This window comes from Felis catus, chromosome B1 (assembly GCF_018350175.1).
Source record: "Felis catus isolate Fca126 chromosome B1, F.catus_Fca126_mat1.0, whole genome shotgun sequence".
Lineage (NCBI taxonomy): Eukaryota > Metazoa > Chordata > Mammalia > Carnivora > Felidae > Felis > Felis catus.
The window spans coordinates 164,826,629-164,845,734 of record NC_058371.1 but is presented as its reverse complement, the minus strand read 5'-3'; the positions used below and the strand labels follow the sequence as shown (position 1 = coordinate 164,845,734).

At 36.4% G+C, this 19,106-nt stretch overlaps 1 protein-coding gene across 5 annotated transcripts in view; it reads right to left on the bottom strand.

Moving 5' to 3' along the window:
• NFXL1 (nuclear transcription factor, X-box binding like 1) overlaps positions 1-19,106 on the bottom strand; it is a 73,600-nt gene that overhangs the window by 43,583 nt on the left and 10,911 nt on the right. For all 5 annotated transcript variants that reach the window (XM_019829540.3, XM_045056407.1, XM_003985399.5 and 2 more), the window contains exons 4-12: positions 14,347-14,456; positions 11,900-12,033; positions 8,611-8,789; positions 8,214-8,375; positions 7,775-7,875; positions 7,013-7,127; positions 5,754-5,878; positions 4,947-5,069; positions 171-261 (exon numbers count right to left, since the gene is read on the bottom strand). In XM_019829540.3, coding sequence (XP_019685099.2) covers positions 171-261; positions 4,947-5,069; positions 5,754-5,878; positions 7,013-7,127; positions 7,775-7,875; positions 8,214-8,375; positions 8,611-8,789; positions 11,900-12,033; positions 14,347-14,456 — 1,140 coding nt within the window. The remainder of the gene's footprint in view (positions 1-170; positions 262-4,946; positions 5,070-5,753; positions 5,879-7,012; positions 7,128-7,774; positions 7,876-8,213; positions 8,376-8,610; positions 8,790-11,899; positions 12,034-14,346; positions 14,457-19,106) is intronic.

Below are 19,106 nucleotides of genomic sequence, written 5' to 3'. Positions count from 1 at the left end.
AAGTCACTGAAGTATCTTTGGCTTCAATCTCCTTGTCCATAAAATAGGGATACTGGTGCTGCCCTACGTTCTCAAAGTTGTTAAGAGTAAGATAATGAATATAAAACTCTATCAACTATAAAGCACTGTATAAGTACAAACAAAAAATTACAGCTATTATTAAATTTTACCTCTATGGCAGACAGATGGACATTTATGGTTCCTACATCCTAAAGTCCGTCCACAGTTTTGATCACAAGGTGGACAGTTTCCAGGACAACACTGAAGGGAAAGCAATATACAGAGAACAGGTCACTTGAAAACCACACATAATATGAATGTCATTATTCTCAGAACTTATGAAAAGCAAAAGAACTTTTCACCATAAGAATAAAAGTATTCAAGAGTATCCACATTCTTCTAAGTAGACAGACTGTATTAAGAACTTATAAATGTAAATAGACAATGACCTAATTTAATGAAATTAAGCTAAGGTTTCTTGCCCTTCAGTTAATTATTCTGTGACTAACAACAGTCCCATTAGATAATTTCATTTCTACTTATCTATGCAGAGATTGCCAGCATTAACCAAAGGAACGGATCTGGTCAACTCCTACAGTCAATTTAGGCAATTAGTCTATTTTTTAAATTCAATGAAAATAAATCAATGTATAGTTCAATGTATAGATCAGTTTGGCAGTTATTTTCTTAAAGTTTATTTGTTTATCTTTAGAGAGAGAGAAAGAGTAGGGGAAGGGCAGAGAGGGGGAGAGAGAGAATCCCAAGCAGGCTGCTCACCGGCAGCACAGAGCCTGATGTGGGGCTCAAACTGATGAACCACAAGACCACGACCTGAGTTGGACGCTTAACCAACTGAGCCACCCAGGCACCCCAGCAGTTATTTTCAAACCATGGAATCAAAGACTAAAGGAGAGAAAAAGAGAAAGGCTAATTGTTTCTAACTTTGTTTTGTCACCTCTCTTGTTTTCCAATCCATTCGTGCAAACTTCTCCCAATTTTCATTCATGAACACAAAGCAACTAACTACTTAAAGCCCATCTTGCCATGCTAACTCCTTCCTTGGCCTCTCATATATCCAAACTTTGGAGAAAAAAATACTACAACTGTCTTAAAGAAACTTAGGGTTGTAACCTACTTAAGAACAAGTTTCAATATATAAAAATAACTCAGAACACACAGTATTGAAAAACAATTAAAAGTCAAAATAGTTCATTCAATTAGACAAATATTTACCAAGTAAAACTATGTGCCTATCATTCTGCCAGTTAACAGTGGGAGAAAAGAAAGTTATGTGGTCCATGACTTAATAAGACTTTTGACATTTGTGTTTTTGACCATGGAGGAATAACAATCAGATTTACTCTATCTTAAACAACTAGAATATCATACAAAATATATGAAACAACAGACTATGGACATTAGACAATTAGACAGCATAAGACACCAACCCTAAAAGAAGAGAAACAAACAATGTGAGTCTTCTGATAGCACTTGCTCAGACCTGGAGGCTACAGGACAAGGAAGAAGATCACAAGCAGAGTCTGGTGGTCTCACCAAGCTGAGAAGACAAAATTCATAGTTCAGAGAGGTCAGCGTGGCTTGAATTTGTGAAGAAGTGGTAGCAGTACAGAGAAAGCTCTGTAGAACTTACAAAAGGACCTCTCAAGTCTTTGGCTAAGTACCGATATTTACATGTGTGAAGCAGAAACTATTCAAAATCTGAGAAAGAACCAGTGGAAGAAGGTACAACTGTTTCCAGAGATTATTCAAGACTAGAAATAGGTTGTGCTCCCTATGGCCAGAATGGAAGAACTTCCTAACACACAGGCATCACCTAGAGTACTTACAAGAATTATTGCCTCAGTAGCGACACCAAGTTAGTCCTAACTAAAAGGGTGGCCTCAAAACACCTAATAAAATTAAACTCAAAAGAACCAAATGATTTCTAAATAACTTGACTTCAAAACAGAATAAAGCTTAAAAATATTTAAAGACATACAAAACAAACCCCCAGCATCCAAAAATGTAAAGTTCACAATGTCTGAAAACTAATCAAAAATTACCAATCAGAAAAATATAATCCAAAAGAAGAAAAGTCAATCAATAGAAATAGGCCCAAACATGATAGATGACAGAATTAGAAGGCAAAGACATTAAAATGGGCATTGTAAGTATAGCCCATCCATATATTCAAGAAGATAGAGGAAAGCATGAGCATGGTAAGGAAAGACATGGGAGATATAAAAAAGACCCAACTCCAACTCTCAGAGATAAAAAAAATACTATATCTGAGATGAAAAAACACAGGCAGATATAAATATCAAATTAGATAATGTAGAAGAAAATAAGTGAACTTGAAGACAAAGTTACATAAACTAAAATAAAACACATAAATTACAAGGACTAAATAATAAATGGAGCATCAGTGAGCTGTAGGACTTCAAGCTGCATAACATACATGTCTTTGGAGTCTCAGAAGGCAGTGCACGTGGGAAAAATATTTGAAGAAACAAAGACTGAAAATTTCACAATTTGATAAAAACTATAAACAGATCCAAAGAAGCTCAACAAAAACTAAGCTAAAGAAACACAAAGAAAGCCATACGAAGGAACACCGCAAATAAACTGCTGAAAACCAACAGTATAGAGAAAAATATCTAAAAATACCCAAAGGAAAGAAGAGGCATTACGTGCAGAGGAAGAAAGATAACAATCACAGCACACTCTTTGTCGGGGGAAAAAAAAAATGCAAGCTAAATGATAATGGAGCAACATCTTTAAAGAATGGGAGAAAAGTTACCAAACTAGAATTTTACCATAGAACTATGTTTCACAAAGGCTAAAGGTAGTTTATAAAAGTTGAAAGACGTCATGACCAACATTACAAAAAACGTTAGAAGTCCGCTGACAGAAAAAAAATGAAAACAGAAACCCCAATCTATGTAAAAGGATGAAAAGCACCAGAAGTAGTGAGTTTGATGATAAATATAAAAGACTACTTTTCTTATTTTTTCAAACTCTTTAAAAGATATCTATTTAAAGCAAAAGTAAAATTAATGTATTTGGAGTTTATAAAATACATGTATATAAAATGTGTGAGAATCCAATAAAAGAGTCAAAATGTAATCATGGAAAAACGATACTCAATTAAACAGAAAACAAAAAGATGGTAAAAGAAAAAACAACAGATGGACAAATAGAAAATAAATAGCAAATGACAGATTTAAATACTACCATACTAAAGATCACATTAAAAGTGTATTTTGGGCAGGGGGAGGGGCATCTGGGTGGCTCAGTCAGATGAGCATCCGACTTCACCTCAGGTCATGATCTTGCAGTTCATGAGTTCGAGACCCACATTGGGCTTGCTGCTGTCAGCAAAAATAAACTTAAAAAACTTTTTTTGAAGTTTGTTTTTGAGAGCGAGGAAGAGACAGAGTATGAGCATGAGTGACAGAGGGACAGAAAGAGAGGGAAGAGAATCCCAAGCAGGCTCTGCGCTGTCAGCTCGGGGGTGGGGCTCAATCTCATGAACCGTGAGATCATGACGTAAGCTGAAATCAAGAGTCAGACACTTAACCAACTGACCTACCCACGTGCCCCAAAGATCATATTAAATGTCAATGATTTACAGCCAAATTAAATGACAAAGACTGTCAATGTTTAAAGTGGAAGATATTATAAAATAAAATCTATATGTGATCTATGAGAAATCTACTTTATTTTGAGAGAGAGAGAGTACATGTGCATGTGAGCAGGGGAGGGGGGAGAGATAGAGGGGGAGTGAGAGAATCTTAAGCAGGCTCCACACACAGCGCAGAGCCCTATTCGGGGCTTGATCTCATGACCCTGAGATCCTGACCTGAGGTGAAATCAAGAGTTGGTTGCTTAAATGACTGAGCCACCCAGGCACCCCAGGAAATCTACTTTAAAGATATGAATAAGTTAAAAGTAAAAGAATGGGAAAAGATACCCATGTTAACGTTAAACAAAACAAAGTTGGTATCACTATATCTAAATGGGTTTAGGCACAAGAAAACCTTACCAGAAGGGTAAGGGATAATTCACAATGATAAACAGGACTCAAAAAAAGCCACAAATCTACAGACTCAATAAAATACTCCAGTCAACCTTACATAGAACCAAGTGTTTATAAACAAGATTTGAACACTAAAAGTTAAGCCTCTACCACCAAATGAACTATCACGCTAACACTGCTATGATGATTTAAAATCCAGGGAACAGGGGCGCCTGGGTGGCTCAGTCACTTAAGCGTCCGACTTTGGCTCAGGTCATGATCTCGCGGTTTGGGAGTTCAAGCCCCGCGTCGGGCTCTGTGCTGACAGCTCAGAGCTGGAGCCTGTTTCAGATTCTGTGTCTCCCTCTCTCTCACTGACCCTCCCCCGTTCATGCTCTGCCTCTCTCTGTCTCAAAAATAAATAAACGTTAAAAAAAAAAAAAAAAAAAAAAAGATTTAAAATCCAGGGAACAGAAACAGCCCAGGAACCAAGTTGAAAGGCTTATGTCGAGGACCAAAAAGACCCATCATTTAAACAACTTGATAAGATTTCCCACTGATATAAACAATTAAGATTAATCTAAGACAGAGCCGCCTGAGTGGCTCAGTTGGCTGAGCATCCAACTCCTGATTTTGGCTCAGGTCATAATCCCAGGGTTGTGGGATAAAGCCCTGCAGTCAGGCTCCACACTGAGCATGGAGTGGGCTTAAGATTTTTCTCTCTCCCCCTCTGCCTCTCTCCCCCCTGCTCTCTCTCTCTCTCTCAAATAAAAAAAATTAATCTAGAACATTTATTAGTATTTCATATGGAAAGCAAAGAATATGCTTGAACATCTGAAGAACAAATCATGGTAACACTTATCACAGGCACAAAAAGGACAAATTCAAGACGGTTTTTCAAACAGTTTCCCAAGCTTCCTACACATACCTTTCTCCTACACTGATGCTTCTGACAGTCCCGCATCTTAACACACTTAGTTTCACACAGATAAGGTTTATGACATGGCATTCGTTTTGTATGCTTTCCACAGCGACACTGCTTTTCCACTTCCTGGAAATATCGAATAAACGCTATTAAAACCAACTTTTGTTGACTTTTTTTCCACATTGCAATCTCTATAATCAGTAAAAAATGAAGAAAAGTTTTATAAAAATTTCATACAAAGGCTTTACCAAAAATAAAGCTAAATTTCCTTAAAATATTGTTTGTATCTTACTCTGCTCCAACAAAGACTTCATAGAATTTCATTATAGTAAAAATTGGATATTAAATAGTAAAACAATACCACACATTAAAATCACATCTAGTTACACCATACCATCTGCACATCTTGTCTCAGTATAATAAAAGAAATTAGATTATCTAGTAATATGGTCAAAACCAAAATGACATATACAACTTTAACATCTCACTTCTAGGCATTTGTTTCTTTCATTATCATTAGATCAACTTTATCAGTGCCTTGAGTGTCTTCTGAAAACAACCAACCCCGAGCTGGATTATGAAAATAACAACATACAAACTTTTACCAAACACAATCAAACAAAAGGTAATTTTTAGATTTGATTGTTGGCATACTCTCTTGCTTCTCCATCATAAGTATTAGGTCACTAAACTCATACAAATCATGACATAGATATTTATACAAATAATGGAAAACAATTACAGAATAATCTCACTTGACATATTATGCTAGGTGATTCTTAAAATTAATTACTACAGGAGATGACTAACTTGTCTACATGTTTCACAAGGACCTCGGTGACAACGCTGTGAACATCTGTGGATTCCACATTCAAGTACTTTGTCACAACTGTCTCCACAAGTTGGCACATCTTCTGTACAAGGCAAAGAAAACTCTAAGAGCAGACAAAAAGTCAAAGTTAATAAGATACATTACTATAAAGCACTAATAACATGCCATATTCTTTTGACTTCCTAAAGAATGACAACCCTTTCAGACTATGAATTTTTGTTATGTACATAATTTTTAGAAACAGTTAAAAATTTTTTATTTCTTTTTTGAGAGAGAAAGAGAGACAGAGAGAGTGAGCAGAGGAGGGGAAGAGAGAGAGGGAGACACAGACTCTGAAGCAGGCCCCAGGCTCCGAGCTGTCAGCACAGAGCCTGACAATGGGGCTCGAACCCACAGACCGTGAGATCATGACCTGAGCCAAAGCTGGAGGCTTAACCAACTGAGCCACACAGGTGCCCAGCAACAGTTACATTTAATAAAAATAATCCCTAGTAAAAAAGTTTGTTTTTTAAAAAGAATGTGACACATGACAAGTTACCATCCTCAAAAAGCATGTGTTTATGAGCTAACTATTTCAGAAATACTTATCTCAATAAAAGAGTAAGACCATGTACACCTTTATGAAGAATTAGACAATCTATAGAATTATAAAAGGAAAATTTGCTCTTAACCTCACAGGATTAGAAAAAAAAGGAAAGATGTAGACTTGAAAACATTATGAAACTAATCTTTAACATAAACATAGTAAGACAAATATTGCCAATAACCTTATAAACACGTGTGCTGGTACAGCTGGTACAGAGTCAAAGACTCAAACTACAACCTTCTGTGCCTTATCTCAAAGCAGCCAAAAGTTAAATTCACCTGTAACCTAATAATAATAAGTCTCTGATCATGAGGTTTCCTTTATTGCCAGGCACTACATCAAATACTTTACGTGCATTTTATCATTCCATTCTCTTTATTTTATAAGGAAGGTACTATTACTGTGCCCATTTAACTTTAGAAAACTATTATTTCATGAACGTGGGTTTTGAACCAGGACATGCCGGACTCCAAAGTCTGAGTTCTTAACCCACCAAGTTATATTGTCCTTTCACCAAACGTAAAGAAATCTAGTATCATATTTGTATTATTACCAAAACTACATTATGAACTCCCAGAGAAGTCTAATTAGGAAAGTACTCTAATGAGCATGATAATCATATTCCGTTAAAGGTTTTAAAAAAAGCCTTACTTGACTTCTGACATGGACAGAACCTTTTCCCAGATCGAGGACATTCTCCACAAGCACCAACATGGCAAACTTGCTCACATGTATGATGACCACATGGCAGTGTTTTTCCACACACCTAAAATAAAATGCAACAAGCAACAGTGAAGGACTTAAAAGTTACAAAGCCTTTGTGCACGACATAACTCATTTTTTGATCATTAGCAACTTATGTTCTTCCTATTATGCTTTGTATCTTAACACGTGTCATACACATGTAAACATATACACATACATACATATACACACACACATACATACACACACGTTTCCTATGTACCAAAGGGTATATTCTAAAAATAAAAGGAAAAAAGTACATATAGCTTCACATGGCCATCTACCAAAGAATTCCAAATGGTACGAAAACCATGTCAATTCTTGGACAATCTACAAAATCAATCCTACTTCCTCAACTGGATGCAGTTAAGAAGAGAGTGGTGTCAGTTCAAGAGAAGGGAAAGACAAGGAAGGTGGGAGAGACAGCAAGAAGCAGGGCACATATGTACTAAATCCAAAATTCAACAAATAGCTATTAATTTGAAAAAGAAAATTTCTCCCAGTCATTAAAATTGTATTAAATTGGAAAAGAGTTTCCTGAAACATGAAAGTAATTCATTTGAGTCACCATTCTTCTCCTTTTATCCAACTAAACCTAATTAGCACCTCTAACTGCTTATGTTCTCTGCAGTCTTTACTTCCCAGCCCTTCAAATGCACATGCACTTACTTGATCACAGTGCCACAGTGGACTGGCACAGCTTCTTTCAGCGGCTTGTTTCCCACAGACACACTTTTGTCTACTGACTCGTGGACAGGGAGGACAATTTCCTAAAGCCACAATGATAAATTAGCATAGAAACGTTATAAAAACAATAAACACTGCTTTGATTTAAAAAAAAATTTTAATGTTTATTTATTTTTGAAAGAGAGAGAGACAAAGAGCACAGCAGGGGAGGGGCAGAGAGAGAGGGAGACACAGAATCTGAAGCAGACTCCAGGCTCTGAGCTGTCAGCATGGCGCCTGATGCAGGGCTCGACTCACAGACCGCAAGCTCATGACCTGAGCCGAAGTCGGACACGTTAATCAACTGAGCCACCCAGGTGCCCCAACGCTGCTTTGATTTTTACCTAAAAAGTCAAAACACCTTAGAGGTATGACCTTTTACCTGCATGACAAGAACTTTCACATTTATGTTGTCCACAAAGCAACTTGCGCCCACACGGAAGCTGACAGGACCATTCTTTGGCACTGCACCTACGAGGGATCGGTTTTGCTTTCTTACAGTAACAAGTAGTTGTGACCATCTTTGGACAAGGAGGGCAGGGACCTAGAATCCAATGAAAGGAAAAACAAAATCGTAAGTCAAAATTTAAAACTTTCAATTCCTACACCTACCAGTAATTTGTAAAACTGTCTTTAGTGATACCTTAAAAACCACTCCCTTCTGATACCTTCTTACGTACATGTAAGCTCGGAATTAAACCTTCACAATTTTTTTTTTTTTTGCCTCAACATAAGAAATAACCACCCACGAATAATCAGAAATGTAATATATAGCTCACCTGGATGACAGAGGAGCAAACACTTATGGCCACAAGGAGGTTTAAATTCTCTCTCACATACTTGGCCACATGAATGAGGCACGAGCCATGGATCCAAAGGTGGATCTTCTACTTTTCCACAGTAGCAGTAGTACCTACTAGGTGTGTCAGATCGCTTGTATTCAAATCTACATTTTGGACTACAAAAAAATAATAAAATTATGAAATGAATTTCATTTTTTAAAAGTGACACGAGGGAAAGGAATATAAATACACTGAGTATAATATACTCAATTTTATGTTAATGTACCACCCACTCCATCTTTATGTTAGTATGAAATAAGATTTTACAAAAGCCGTTTTCAACAATCTAGAACAGCTCTGTCCGATATGATTTCTTGAGATGATGGAACTGTTCTACTACCTGCCATGTCCAGGACAGTAGACATTAGCCACATATGACCAATGAGCACTTAAAATGTGGCTGATACATACAATTAAGGAAGAAACAGAAATTTTCATAATTTTTCAAAATTTAAATAACCACATGTGACTAGCTGGTGCTATATGAAACACAGTTAGAATGAAGCTACAAAAAGAAAGGCACATTAGCTTTCTACTAAGCAGATGAACTTTATTCCTGACGTATTCACTCTAATTTTTATAAAGCTCAATGTTTTAAAAGTTTGGTTGGGTGATGTGCAAATAAGTAAAATATACTGGCAACTGTGAACAGAAGAGAGAAACCAGATTATAGGCAGGCAATGCAGCAGCAAGAAACCTGCCTAAAATCCACAATTAAAGGGGAAAATCCTTGAAAGAAAGAATGTTTCTACATCTAATACAAAGTAGATATTCCAAATGTGCTTCAAAGAAAGTTCAAATATTGTCTCATATCCTCTGTTAAAGCAGATTCTTACCTAGTAAGATTTTTAAAAAGCACTGTTAACCTTAAGCTCTATCAAATTCACCTGTAGATCATAGATCACTCCATTCAAAAAAGATGCTCTAACCCTTACTATCCTGCAGACAAATGAGTACAGTTAGTACACTATACTGGAAAAAGTCATGTCATCACTTTCTCTTGTATCATATATATTCTCGTTGTCCTGAGAACATGTTCTGTTTCCAAAATAATATTTTTTCACAAAAATATTCAGAATAATGACAGATATTTGTTCTTGTAATCAAAAGTCAAAAACAAAATACCATGTCTCATCTAAACATTCATTTAGACGCTCCTCTAGAATTTTGCTGGAAGAGTTATAATTTTCCTTTACTAAAGGACAAATGGCTACATTCCTCTAAGCTAGTGTGGAGGGGGATGTGTACTTTAAATAAGGCTAGATATGGATGACTAAAACGCAACTCACAAAACCCTAATACTGCCTGTCCAACAGTGAGGCTGAATTGCTCCAAGAGACTGGGAGAGATAAGCATATTATGTGCAAATGCATGTGTTATTTAAAATAATGGCATGCAATAATGAAATGTAATTAGGCCATATCTTATTTATAAACAAGCAATATCTTAGTAGAAACATATATTTTAAATGTTTGAATTCCACAAAAACAACCAATTTAAAACCATTAATATTTTTATCAAGTTCTAGCTCCATCTTGATGAGGATTAAACAAAATCCAGACTAGTCATTGATTTTCCTTCTTAAGAAAGGTGAAGTACAGAATGCAAGATTACTACTACACGGTTGATTCAATTTTTTGTTCCTTTTAGATTTAAGTGAAGAGTAGCAGTTCATTCATCTCTTAACTGGTTACTTCCCAGCACTGTGGCAAAATGACCTCTTAAAAAAGAAGTGAGAAGGGCAAGGGTGATAAAAAGTATACACAAAGTTTAGATCTCTAAAACTAAGCCAGAGTATCTAGTTCAATTCTGTACCTATTGAACACTGAAATTCTCCCACAAATAAATAAGATGGAGTAGCAAAACATAGACCGAAATTTTAAAATGTTTCAGAGAAGCTAATATTCATTGAAGAGAAAACAAATAATATCTCTAAAAGTAGTACTACAAGCGAGAACTCCGTAGAATAGAGAAAGCACTGAATTTAGAAGTCAGAAATCCTAGGTTTCAAATGCTGGCTTCACCACTTAAGAGTAAGAGAAGGCTGAACATATCAATTTGCTTTAACAACTTCAATATCCCCATTATTAACATGGGAATATAAACCCTCACAGAATGCTGAGAATTATTATTTTTTTTTATTAACGTTTATTTATTTTTGAGACAGAGAGAGCATGAACGGGGGAGGGTCAGAGAGAGACGGAGACACAGAATCGGAAGCAGGCTCCAGGCTCTGAGCCATCAGCCCAGAGCCCGACGCGGGGCTCGAACTCACGGACCGCGAGATCGTGACCTGAGCTGAAGTCGGACGCTTAACCGACTGAGCCACCCAGGCGCCCCGAGAATTATTTTTAAAGTAACTAGCGTGTCTAAATGTTTTTTAAAAACTACACTACCACAATTTTACAAATGTATCAGTATTTGTAGTAAAAAGGGGAGGTCCAATATGGATCCAGATTTTCTGAGGTCTGAATCTTACACAATTTGGGCGCCTCTGTTAAAAAAAAGAACATAAAATTACAAATATAAGTTACAAAAGTGAATATTTATATGAACACAGAATCCCTAAAGTTTATGCTTCATTACCCTGACAGTAAATCTACCCTCTGAGCTGCCAGTATGGATTATTTTTTTATTATCTTTATTTAGCAGAGATATAAATTCTCCACACCCCAATTCTTTCTGGAAATGTAACAGAAGTTCACAAATACTCATCAACAATAAGCATACTAATAAATAAATGTGGAGAAACTGGTAAGGCTGGATAACATACACCTGCAGTTTGAGAGATTTCAGAGATAAACCCGGGAAGGCTATGATCAAAATACATTAGATGACAGTCTTCTACAAGGTGATACTAATTAATGTATACTAACAGTAACTCCAGAAAAGAAGTACCAGAATTATGAAGGATTCTAGTCCTATAGAATTTTAAAGAAATGAAAGTTCTTTAAAAAGGATAATTAAGGAGTCGTTTTGTAGAAGAAAAAGTCTGAACGCTTTATTAGTTTTTGAAAGGAACAAGTAGTTACACAAATTAAAAAAAAAAAAAAAGAAAGAAAGAAAAAGAAAGAAAAAGCCATTACCAAAGTTCCTTAACTTCACAAACCAAATGACTAATTGAAAACCCAACATGGATCCTGAAACTGCCAATAAAGCAACTTTTGAGCTACAATTTTCATTTATTTTACAACTTACTGTTCCAACTAAATTAGCAAAAAGTTACCATGGCCAAGGATAATCTCTTTTTCCAAAATCGTCATCTGTCAAAGGAGAAGATACTAGAAACTGGCTATCTTTAGCCCACTTCTGGATACAGGGCATGTGAAATATACAGAAACATCCTGAACAGCTCCAAACCTAAGAAAAAGGTATCAGAAATTAACACGCATGCCATGATTTTCTTTGATAATTCCGCAATACTTTAAAATGAGCATCCCATTAATTTATTTTGAAGGGCTACCAAAGTATAAAGGAAAAAAATTTTTCCTTCCATTCTAATAGAAGAAATGTTCTTCATAACTATTTATTTAAGCGTAAAACACTTTGAATAAAAAGTGTTTTTACCCCGATTCATTACCCCGATTCATTTAGCTAGAAATAACTACTACTAACATTCTGAATGATCTCCAATGCTTTTGGTATATATTACAAACTTTTCTAAAAATAAGGTTATGCTGTAATGATATGTATAAGCATTTACTGTTATTAAATATGTTCATACATGATATTTACAGCTATACAGTGTATCGTGTAGATTTATATATTGCCATTTATTTAACCGATTTCTTTTTAGACATTTAGGTATTTCCAATCATAAATAATGCCACCAAGGAATCCTGAAATATAATATGTACATATATTCTCTACATAGCCCCTTTGTTATGTAAAATCTCGTAACCTAGCATTTAATGTTAAATTCCAAAAATTAAGTGAGCAAAAAACTTAAATATATATATATATGTGTATATATATATATATATATATATATATATACACTAAGGTATATATATACACTAAAGTATATATATATATATATATATATATACACACACACATATATATATATACACTAAAACTTGAAGAATAGTAAAGTAGTTTAATTTTTAAAACCTGCCAACATTTCAATGACAAAAATCAATTCTGCTTTCATTTAAAAAAAAAATTTTTTTTTTCAACGTTTATTTATTTTTGGGACAGAGAGAGACAGAGCATGAACGGGGGAGGGGCAGAGAGAGAGGGAGACACAGAATCGGAAACAGGCTCCAGGCTCTGAGCCATCAGCCCAGAGCCCGACGCGGGGCTCGAACTCACGGACCGCGAGATCGTGACCTGGCTGAAGTCGGACGCTTAACCGACTGCGCCACCCAGGCGCCCCTATTCTGCTTTCATTTTAACATTTGGCAACTATTCAATACAATCAGACAAGTAGCATAATGCATAAACTGCAATAGAATTAAAAAATAAGGCAATTTCTTAGTTTGAGTTAGCCCTAAAGCAGTGCCTGAATAAAGAACTGGTATGCAGCAATGAGGGGACAAGGTGGGGAAGAGGAAATGTTAATAAATAGTAAGTTGTTGAGCTGATTAGCACTAAGGGCCAAAGTTCAGTCCTGTTAGGGACCCTGTGGAGAACCATGTAAAACACATCTCAATTACCCAGGCCCCAACCTCTAGCAGAGGATGTTGGGACATTCATCCACCAATTAATTCCATGTGGAAGAATGTTGCCCCAAGGGGCATTAACTCCCCTGTGCTTGTGCACAATTCCTGTGTACTACCTGAGTCAGTTCCCAAGAAGAAAGGACTAAGGTTAAAAAAAAATAAATCTACATACACAGCAAGTGTTTAAGGTGGGACTATAACCATATGCGGAAAAACTATTCACCCACCGCACTTGAGATCAGAGTAAGTCACCAGATGTGACACCAAAGGCACATGCCATCTATATCTATCCTATCCAATGCATGTTAAATTTCTGATTCACTCTACACAACCAACTCAATTAGTCTGGCCTGATTTTCTGTGTCTAGGTAATACTGCTGTAACAGCAGATTAATCTGAATCTAAACACTGAGTCTACCATATTCAGTCATTACTTCCCCTTAACTGCTTCTTTAATGCCCTTTTAATTTATGCCCTTATTTATTTATGGATAACTTCACCATTAGACCATAGCAGCACCTCTAAGTCCATGAGTTTTATCTGACTCCATCTCTCCCCAGTGACCCTAGCCATTTTCTACAGTGTCTTCAACACAAGAGAAGCTCACTACAGGCTCTACTTCCTTGAAGGCAAGGACCATATCTACCTTTTTTTTTTCAACCCTGCTGAAAGTAGTGAAACACAGTGCATTTTAACATTTTAGTATTTATGGGAATCTCTAAAGTACAGATGCTATGCTTTATCAAACTGAGATGTACATTAAAACTGAAGATACTTGCTTCACTTATTAAGAGTGCTAAAAATACTGGATGCTCCTTTAGAGGTAATTTTTTCAAATTTAGATTCACAAAATGAAAATCAATTCATAAACAAAAATCACAAATGAAGCATTTTTTAACAAAAATAAGCAAAAGAATAATAATAAATAAAATAAAATAATAAATAACTATAAACGCAAAATAAGATATTTTGGGAAGATACGTTAATATAGGTAAAGAGAAAAACTTACTGCTTGGTTTCTCTTCACTGAAGCAATACAAATTAAGCAAGTCATGGCCCCTGCTTGGAAAGCTTCATGTACGTACTGTTTGGTTCTCTCTAATTCGCGCATATCTCCATCTTGAAATTTAAAAATTGAAAATTTCATGTTAAGCAACATCTGAAAATAACAAACTCACTAATAGCATCACATTGAGGACTGAAGCCATATCAATTGCTTGAAATACAGTTGAAAAATGAGAAGTTAAAAAAAAAAAAAAGCAACCAATGAGCTGCCAAAAGGTCACAAAGTACATGCATTAAATCTTATGTACTTGATTTAAAAACAGTACATCCGCCCTCTCAGAACATACTTGCTTTTACTGCTATTACCGTCCTTAGCAAATTTGGTGGGGGCAGAGCCATAGGCAAGAGCTCCAAGATGTCCAGTAACTAAGGAAAAGCATACCTAAAAGCAAAGTGAAAGAAGCTGGAAAGTCAAAGCTCAGCAGAGCCATTTAGCCTAAATATAAGTGTGTGTGCTGAGACACAGTGTATTCTTAATAAAACGTGTTAAATGAAGTGATCCCAAGGTCGTTACACTATGATAACCTTGTTTCATTAAATTATGTTCACAACTTTACTTAAAAGGGGAACATGAACTTCTTAGAAAATACTACCAAACTGTATTTTCTGTAAGCAATTATTGAGCATTTATTTGATAGGCACTATACTATTTGTATTTTAGTAGGATTAAATAAGCTATTTTTATCTTCATTTTACAGATGAGAAAACTGATGTGAGAACAATTAAGTAACTTCAGTCTGACTAAACGTGAGCCTTACTTGACCACTATGCTATGCTGCCTCTAAATGTTACTACAAGAGATCCAAGAAGTAACAGGCTGAAAAGCTACCTCAAAGCATACGATCTCTAATAATCTGAGTCGCTTTAGTGTAAGAGAAATAAAACTACATGCCCTTGGTACAATAAAGATTCCTCAATAGAGGTTAACTGAATCTCGAAGAAAAGTAGACAAATGGCATAAACTATCACGGCAATACAATGGTTCAAACCAAAACTTAAGTCACCAAAGAGAAAAGTCAAATAAAAAGGACACGTGGCTAATTCTTTACTTTCTGAAATCACCCAAGTAAACACAGCACTTTACAAAAACTTGCTCTACCTTGCTAACTTGCTCTATAAACAAATATAATTTAGAATATTAAACAAAATATATATAAATTCACTCCCATAACTATAAATTATAAAATTATTAAAGACAATTGCTTTATTTTAAATAAACATTGAAGTTTAAAGAGTATCCTTAAAGGCAGACTTAATGATCATATTCTGTGAGCTTCCTTTGCTTTTCAACATAGTTGGCTTTAACAAATGGACAGCTGACCCCTGAACAACCATGCAGTCAAAAATCTGGGTATATAGCTTGTGACTCCCTAGAACTTAACTACTAGTAGCCAACTGCTGACCAGAAGCCTTACTGATAACATAATCAATTAACACATATTTCATATGTTGAGAATACAGGCTGTATTCTCAAGTTAGAAAATAGGAAATGTTATTAACAAAATCACAAGGAAGAGAAAATGCATTTACAATACTGTACATAAATTTATTTTTAAAAAAAACATATATAATTGGACCCACAGCTCAAGCCCATGTTGTTCAAGGGTCAACTGTAAAACATTTTATTATTTTTTTTAATGTTTATTTATTTTTGAGAGAGCAAGTGAGCACGTGCGCACAAGTGGAGAGGGGCAGAGAGAGAGAGACACACAGAATCCAAAGCAGACTTCAGGCTCTGAGCTGTCAGCGCAGAGCCCGATGCGGGGCTTGAACCCACAAACCGCGAGATCATGACCTGAGCTGAAGTCAGACGCTCAACCAAATGAGACACCCAGGCGCCCCAACTGTAAAACATTTTAAATTTCACCTAATTTAACAGCTCACATGTAAAACAGAATTTGAGAACATGATGGAACAGGTTTTAACAAAATAAAGTCCAACCTTGTATTTATAAAATTTATTTAAGATTTCTTTGAAAAGTGTATTGAAGTTTGGCCGTGGGATTAGGTATACTGTCCAAGATGTCATAGTGGATAGCCTGGCATTTGAAGTCATGCATTTTATTTATTTATTTTTTTCAACGTTTATTATTTATTTTTGGGACAGAGAGAGACAGAGCATGAACGGGCGAGGGGCAGAGAAAGAGGGAGACACAGAATCGGAAACAGGCTCCAGGCTCTGAGCCATCAGCCCAGAGCCCGACGCAGGGCTCGAACTCACAGACCGCGAGATCGTGACCTGGCTGAAGTTGGACGCTTAACCGACTGCGCCACCCAGGCGCCCCATGAAGTCATGCATTTTAAAAAGATCACTCTGGCAACAGAAGAAAGAGGAGTCTAAGAAGGCCAAGACCAGAAGCCTCAAGTACCAGTTAAGAGGCAGTTGCAGCAGATAAAGCAAAAAATGACTTTCAACAACTTACCTGTTTCTGTCTGTTTTCTCATCTTTAAAACAGTAATGATAGCAATAGTAGTATCTATCTCATAGAGTTATACAGATTTAATCCACATATTAAACAGCTGTAGGGGACTGAATTAGGCAATTATGGCATGTGGGGAGAAAAAGGGTGGAGTTGAGAAATATAGGAAGTAAAACTCAGCAGGGCTTGGTGACAATTAGATTGTGCTGCTTTTAAACGCCAACATTCATGCCAACATTCAAAGGAAAGGGTGCTGTGTTTGATGAGATGTCTGACATGGGCAGAGGGGAGGAATGGTACTGGATGAGACACACTCATATTATGTCTATGCCATCACTGTGCCCAGATTTCTGGCTTGGGTGAAAAAATTCTGGTGTTGAAGTAAACAAAACAAGAGAAGAAATAAGTTATCTTTCAACAGATGTTCAGTATGTCCATGGGTCAACAAGATAGAGACATCCATCGGGAAGGTGACCATGCAACTCTGAAATTTGAGAGAAGCGTCATGAAAATACAAAGGCAGGACTCAGACAAAAAGAATGAACTTCTTTGGCAAAGTTCTGCCATTTAATTCACTAAAGTGAGATGGGAAACACCTCATTACTCTAACATTTATTGTTCTTAAATCAAGTAGTAAGATTTCCCTCCTTTGATATAGGTAGAGAACACAAAGGAACAAGAATCAAAATATTTATGGATTTGACAAAAAACGATGTAAGAAAAATTGCCTTAACACTTTAAGACGAAAGCCAGACCAAAAATTAGTAACTTATACATAAAAAATGTTTTTTCAACACTACAAAGAAATACTGAGTTAAAGTACTGAATTTTCTATTTAAAATAAAACTTCTCTCTATCTAGACTATTTTAAGTAAGGTCTTAAGGCAGGAAACTTCTTAAGGTTGCTTCCTATAATGTCCTCCAGAAGAAAGAAACTTACTAAACTCAAATTACCTCTTCATCAACTAACCTGGCTGAGCCAGTTGATAAAGGTCACACTTTATCAACCTACATTGGCTGAGCCAGACTTTAAAGAAGCTTCCTGATCTCAATTCTTTAACAGGGTAAAATCTACCTGACAATATGTGCCCTCATGATGCCATCGAACACTCAGGTGACTGACTAATGTTGGTAACACATGCAAGCATCTTTCCAATAATGTCTTTAAGTATAAAATGTTAAAGCACTTAAATTTAAAATAATCTGTTTTTATGCTTAGTACCGAATCCTTCAGAGCAGCACACACAGCACACACAGGCCCTCTTCTCTCATAAACAAATGTGGTATTAAGAGTAACCCAGGGGGTGCCTGGGCAGCTCAGTTGGTTAAACTTCTGACTCTTTTTTTCTCTTTTTAAAAATGTTTTTATTTATTTCTGAGAGACAGAGAGAGAGAGAGCACGTGAGCAGGGGAGGGGCAGAGAGAGAGGGAGACAGAGGATCAAAACGGTCTCTGTGCTGACAGCAGAGAGCCTGATGCAGGACTTGAACTTAAGCTTCTGAATCTTGATTTTGGCTCAGGTCATCTCACAATTCATGGGACTGAGCCCTGAGACGGGCTCGGCACTGACAGCACAGAGTCTGCTGAGGATTCTCAATCTCTCTCTCTCTCTCTCTCATTCTCTCTCTCTCTCTGTCCCTCCTCCATTTGTGGTCCCTCTCAAACTAAACAAACATTTTTTTTTTAAAGAGGGTAAACCAGATACATACAACATTTAATGTGACTGTACACATCAAATACGAGAAGACTTAGCTCTAAGAAAAGTATAAAATCAGTTTTTTAAGATATAAAGGAATAAAGTCAAGAAATGAAATTGACTTCAAAACACATTTAACACAATGAAAAACAGAAAAATGAAGAATAGATTTAAGGGAATAAAGTACTCCAGCCCAACCAAATCATAACTGGGGACAACTTGATCCCATGCATTTCAGAGAACTTTGACATCCCCCTCCAGAATCTAATGAACTGCCAATTACACATACAGGAGAACTTCTAAGCCTATAAGGGACACTGCCATTCTATTTGCTCTATGGAAAGATTAGTGTTCTAGAACATGTAACTCAAATAATAAAATGCACAAAATGATACAAAATGCTCATTCTTAAAAGGCAACAACTGGGGCGCCTAGGTGGCTCAGTCGGTTGAGCGGCCAACTTCGGCTCAGGTCATGATCTCTCGGTCCGTGGGTTCGAGCCCCACGTTGGGCTCTGTGCTGACAGCTCAGGGCCTGGAGCCTGTTTCAGATTCTGTGTCTCCCTCTCTCTGACCCTCCCCTGTTCATG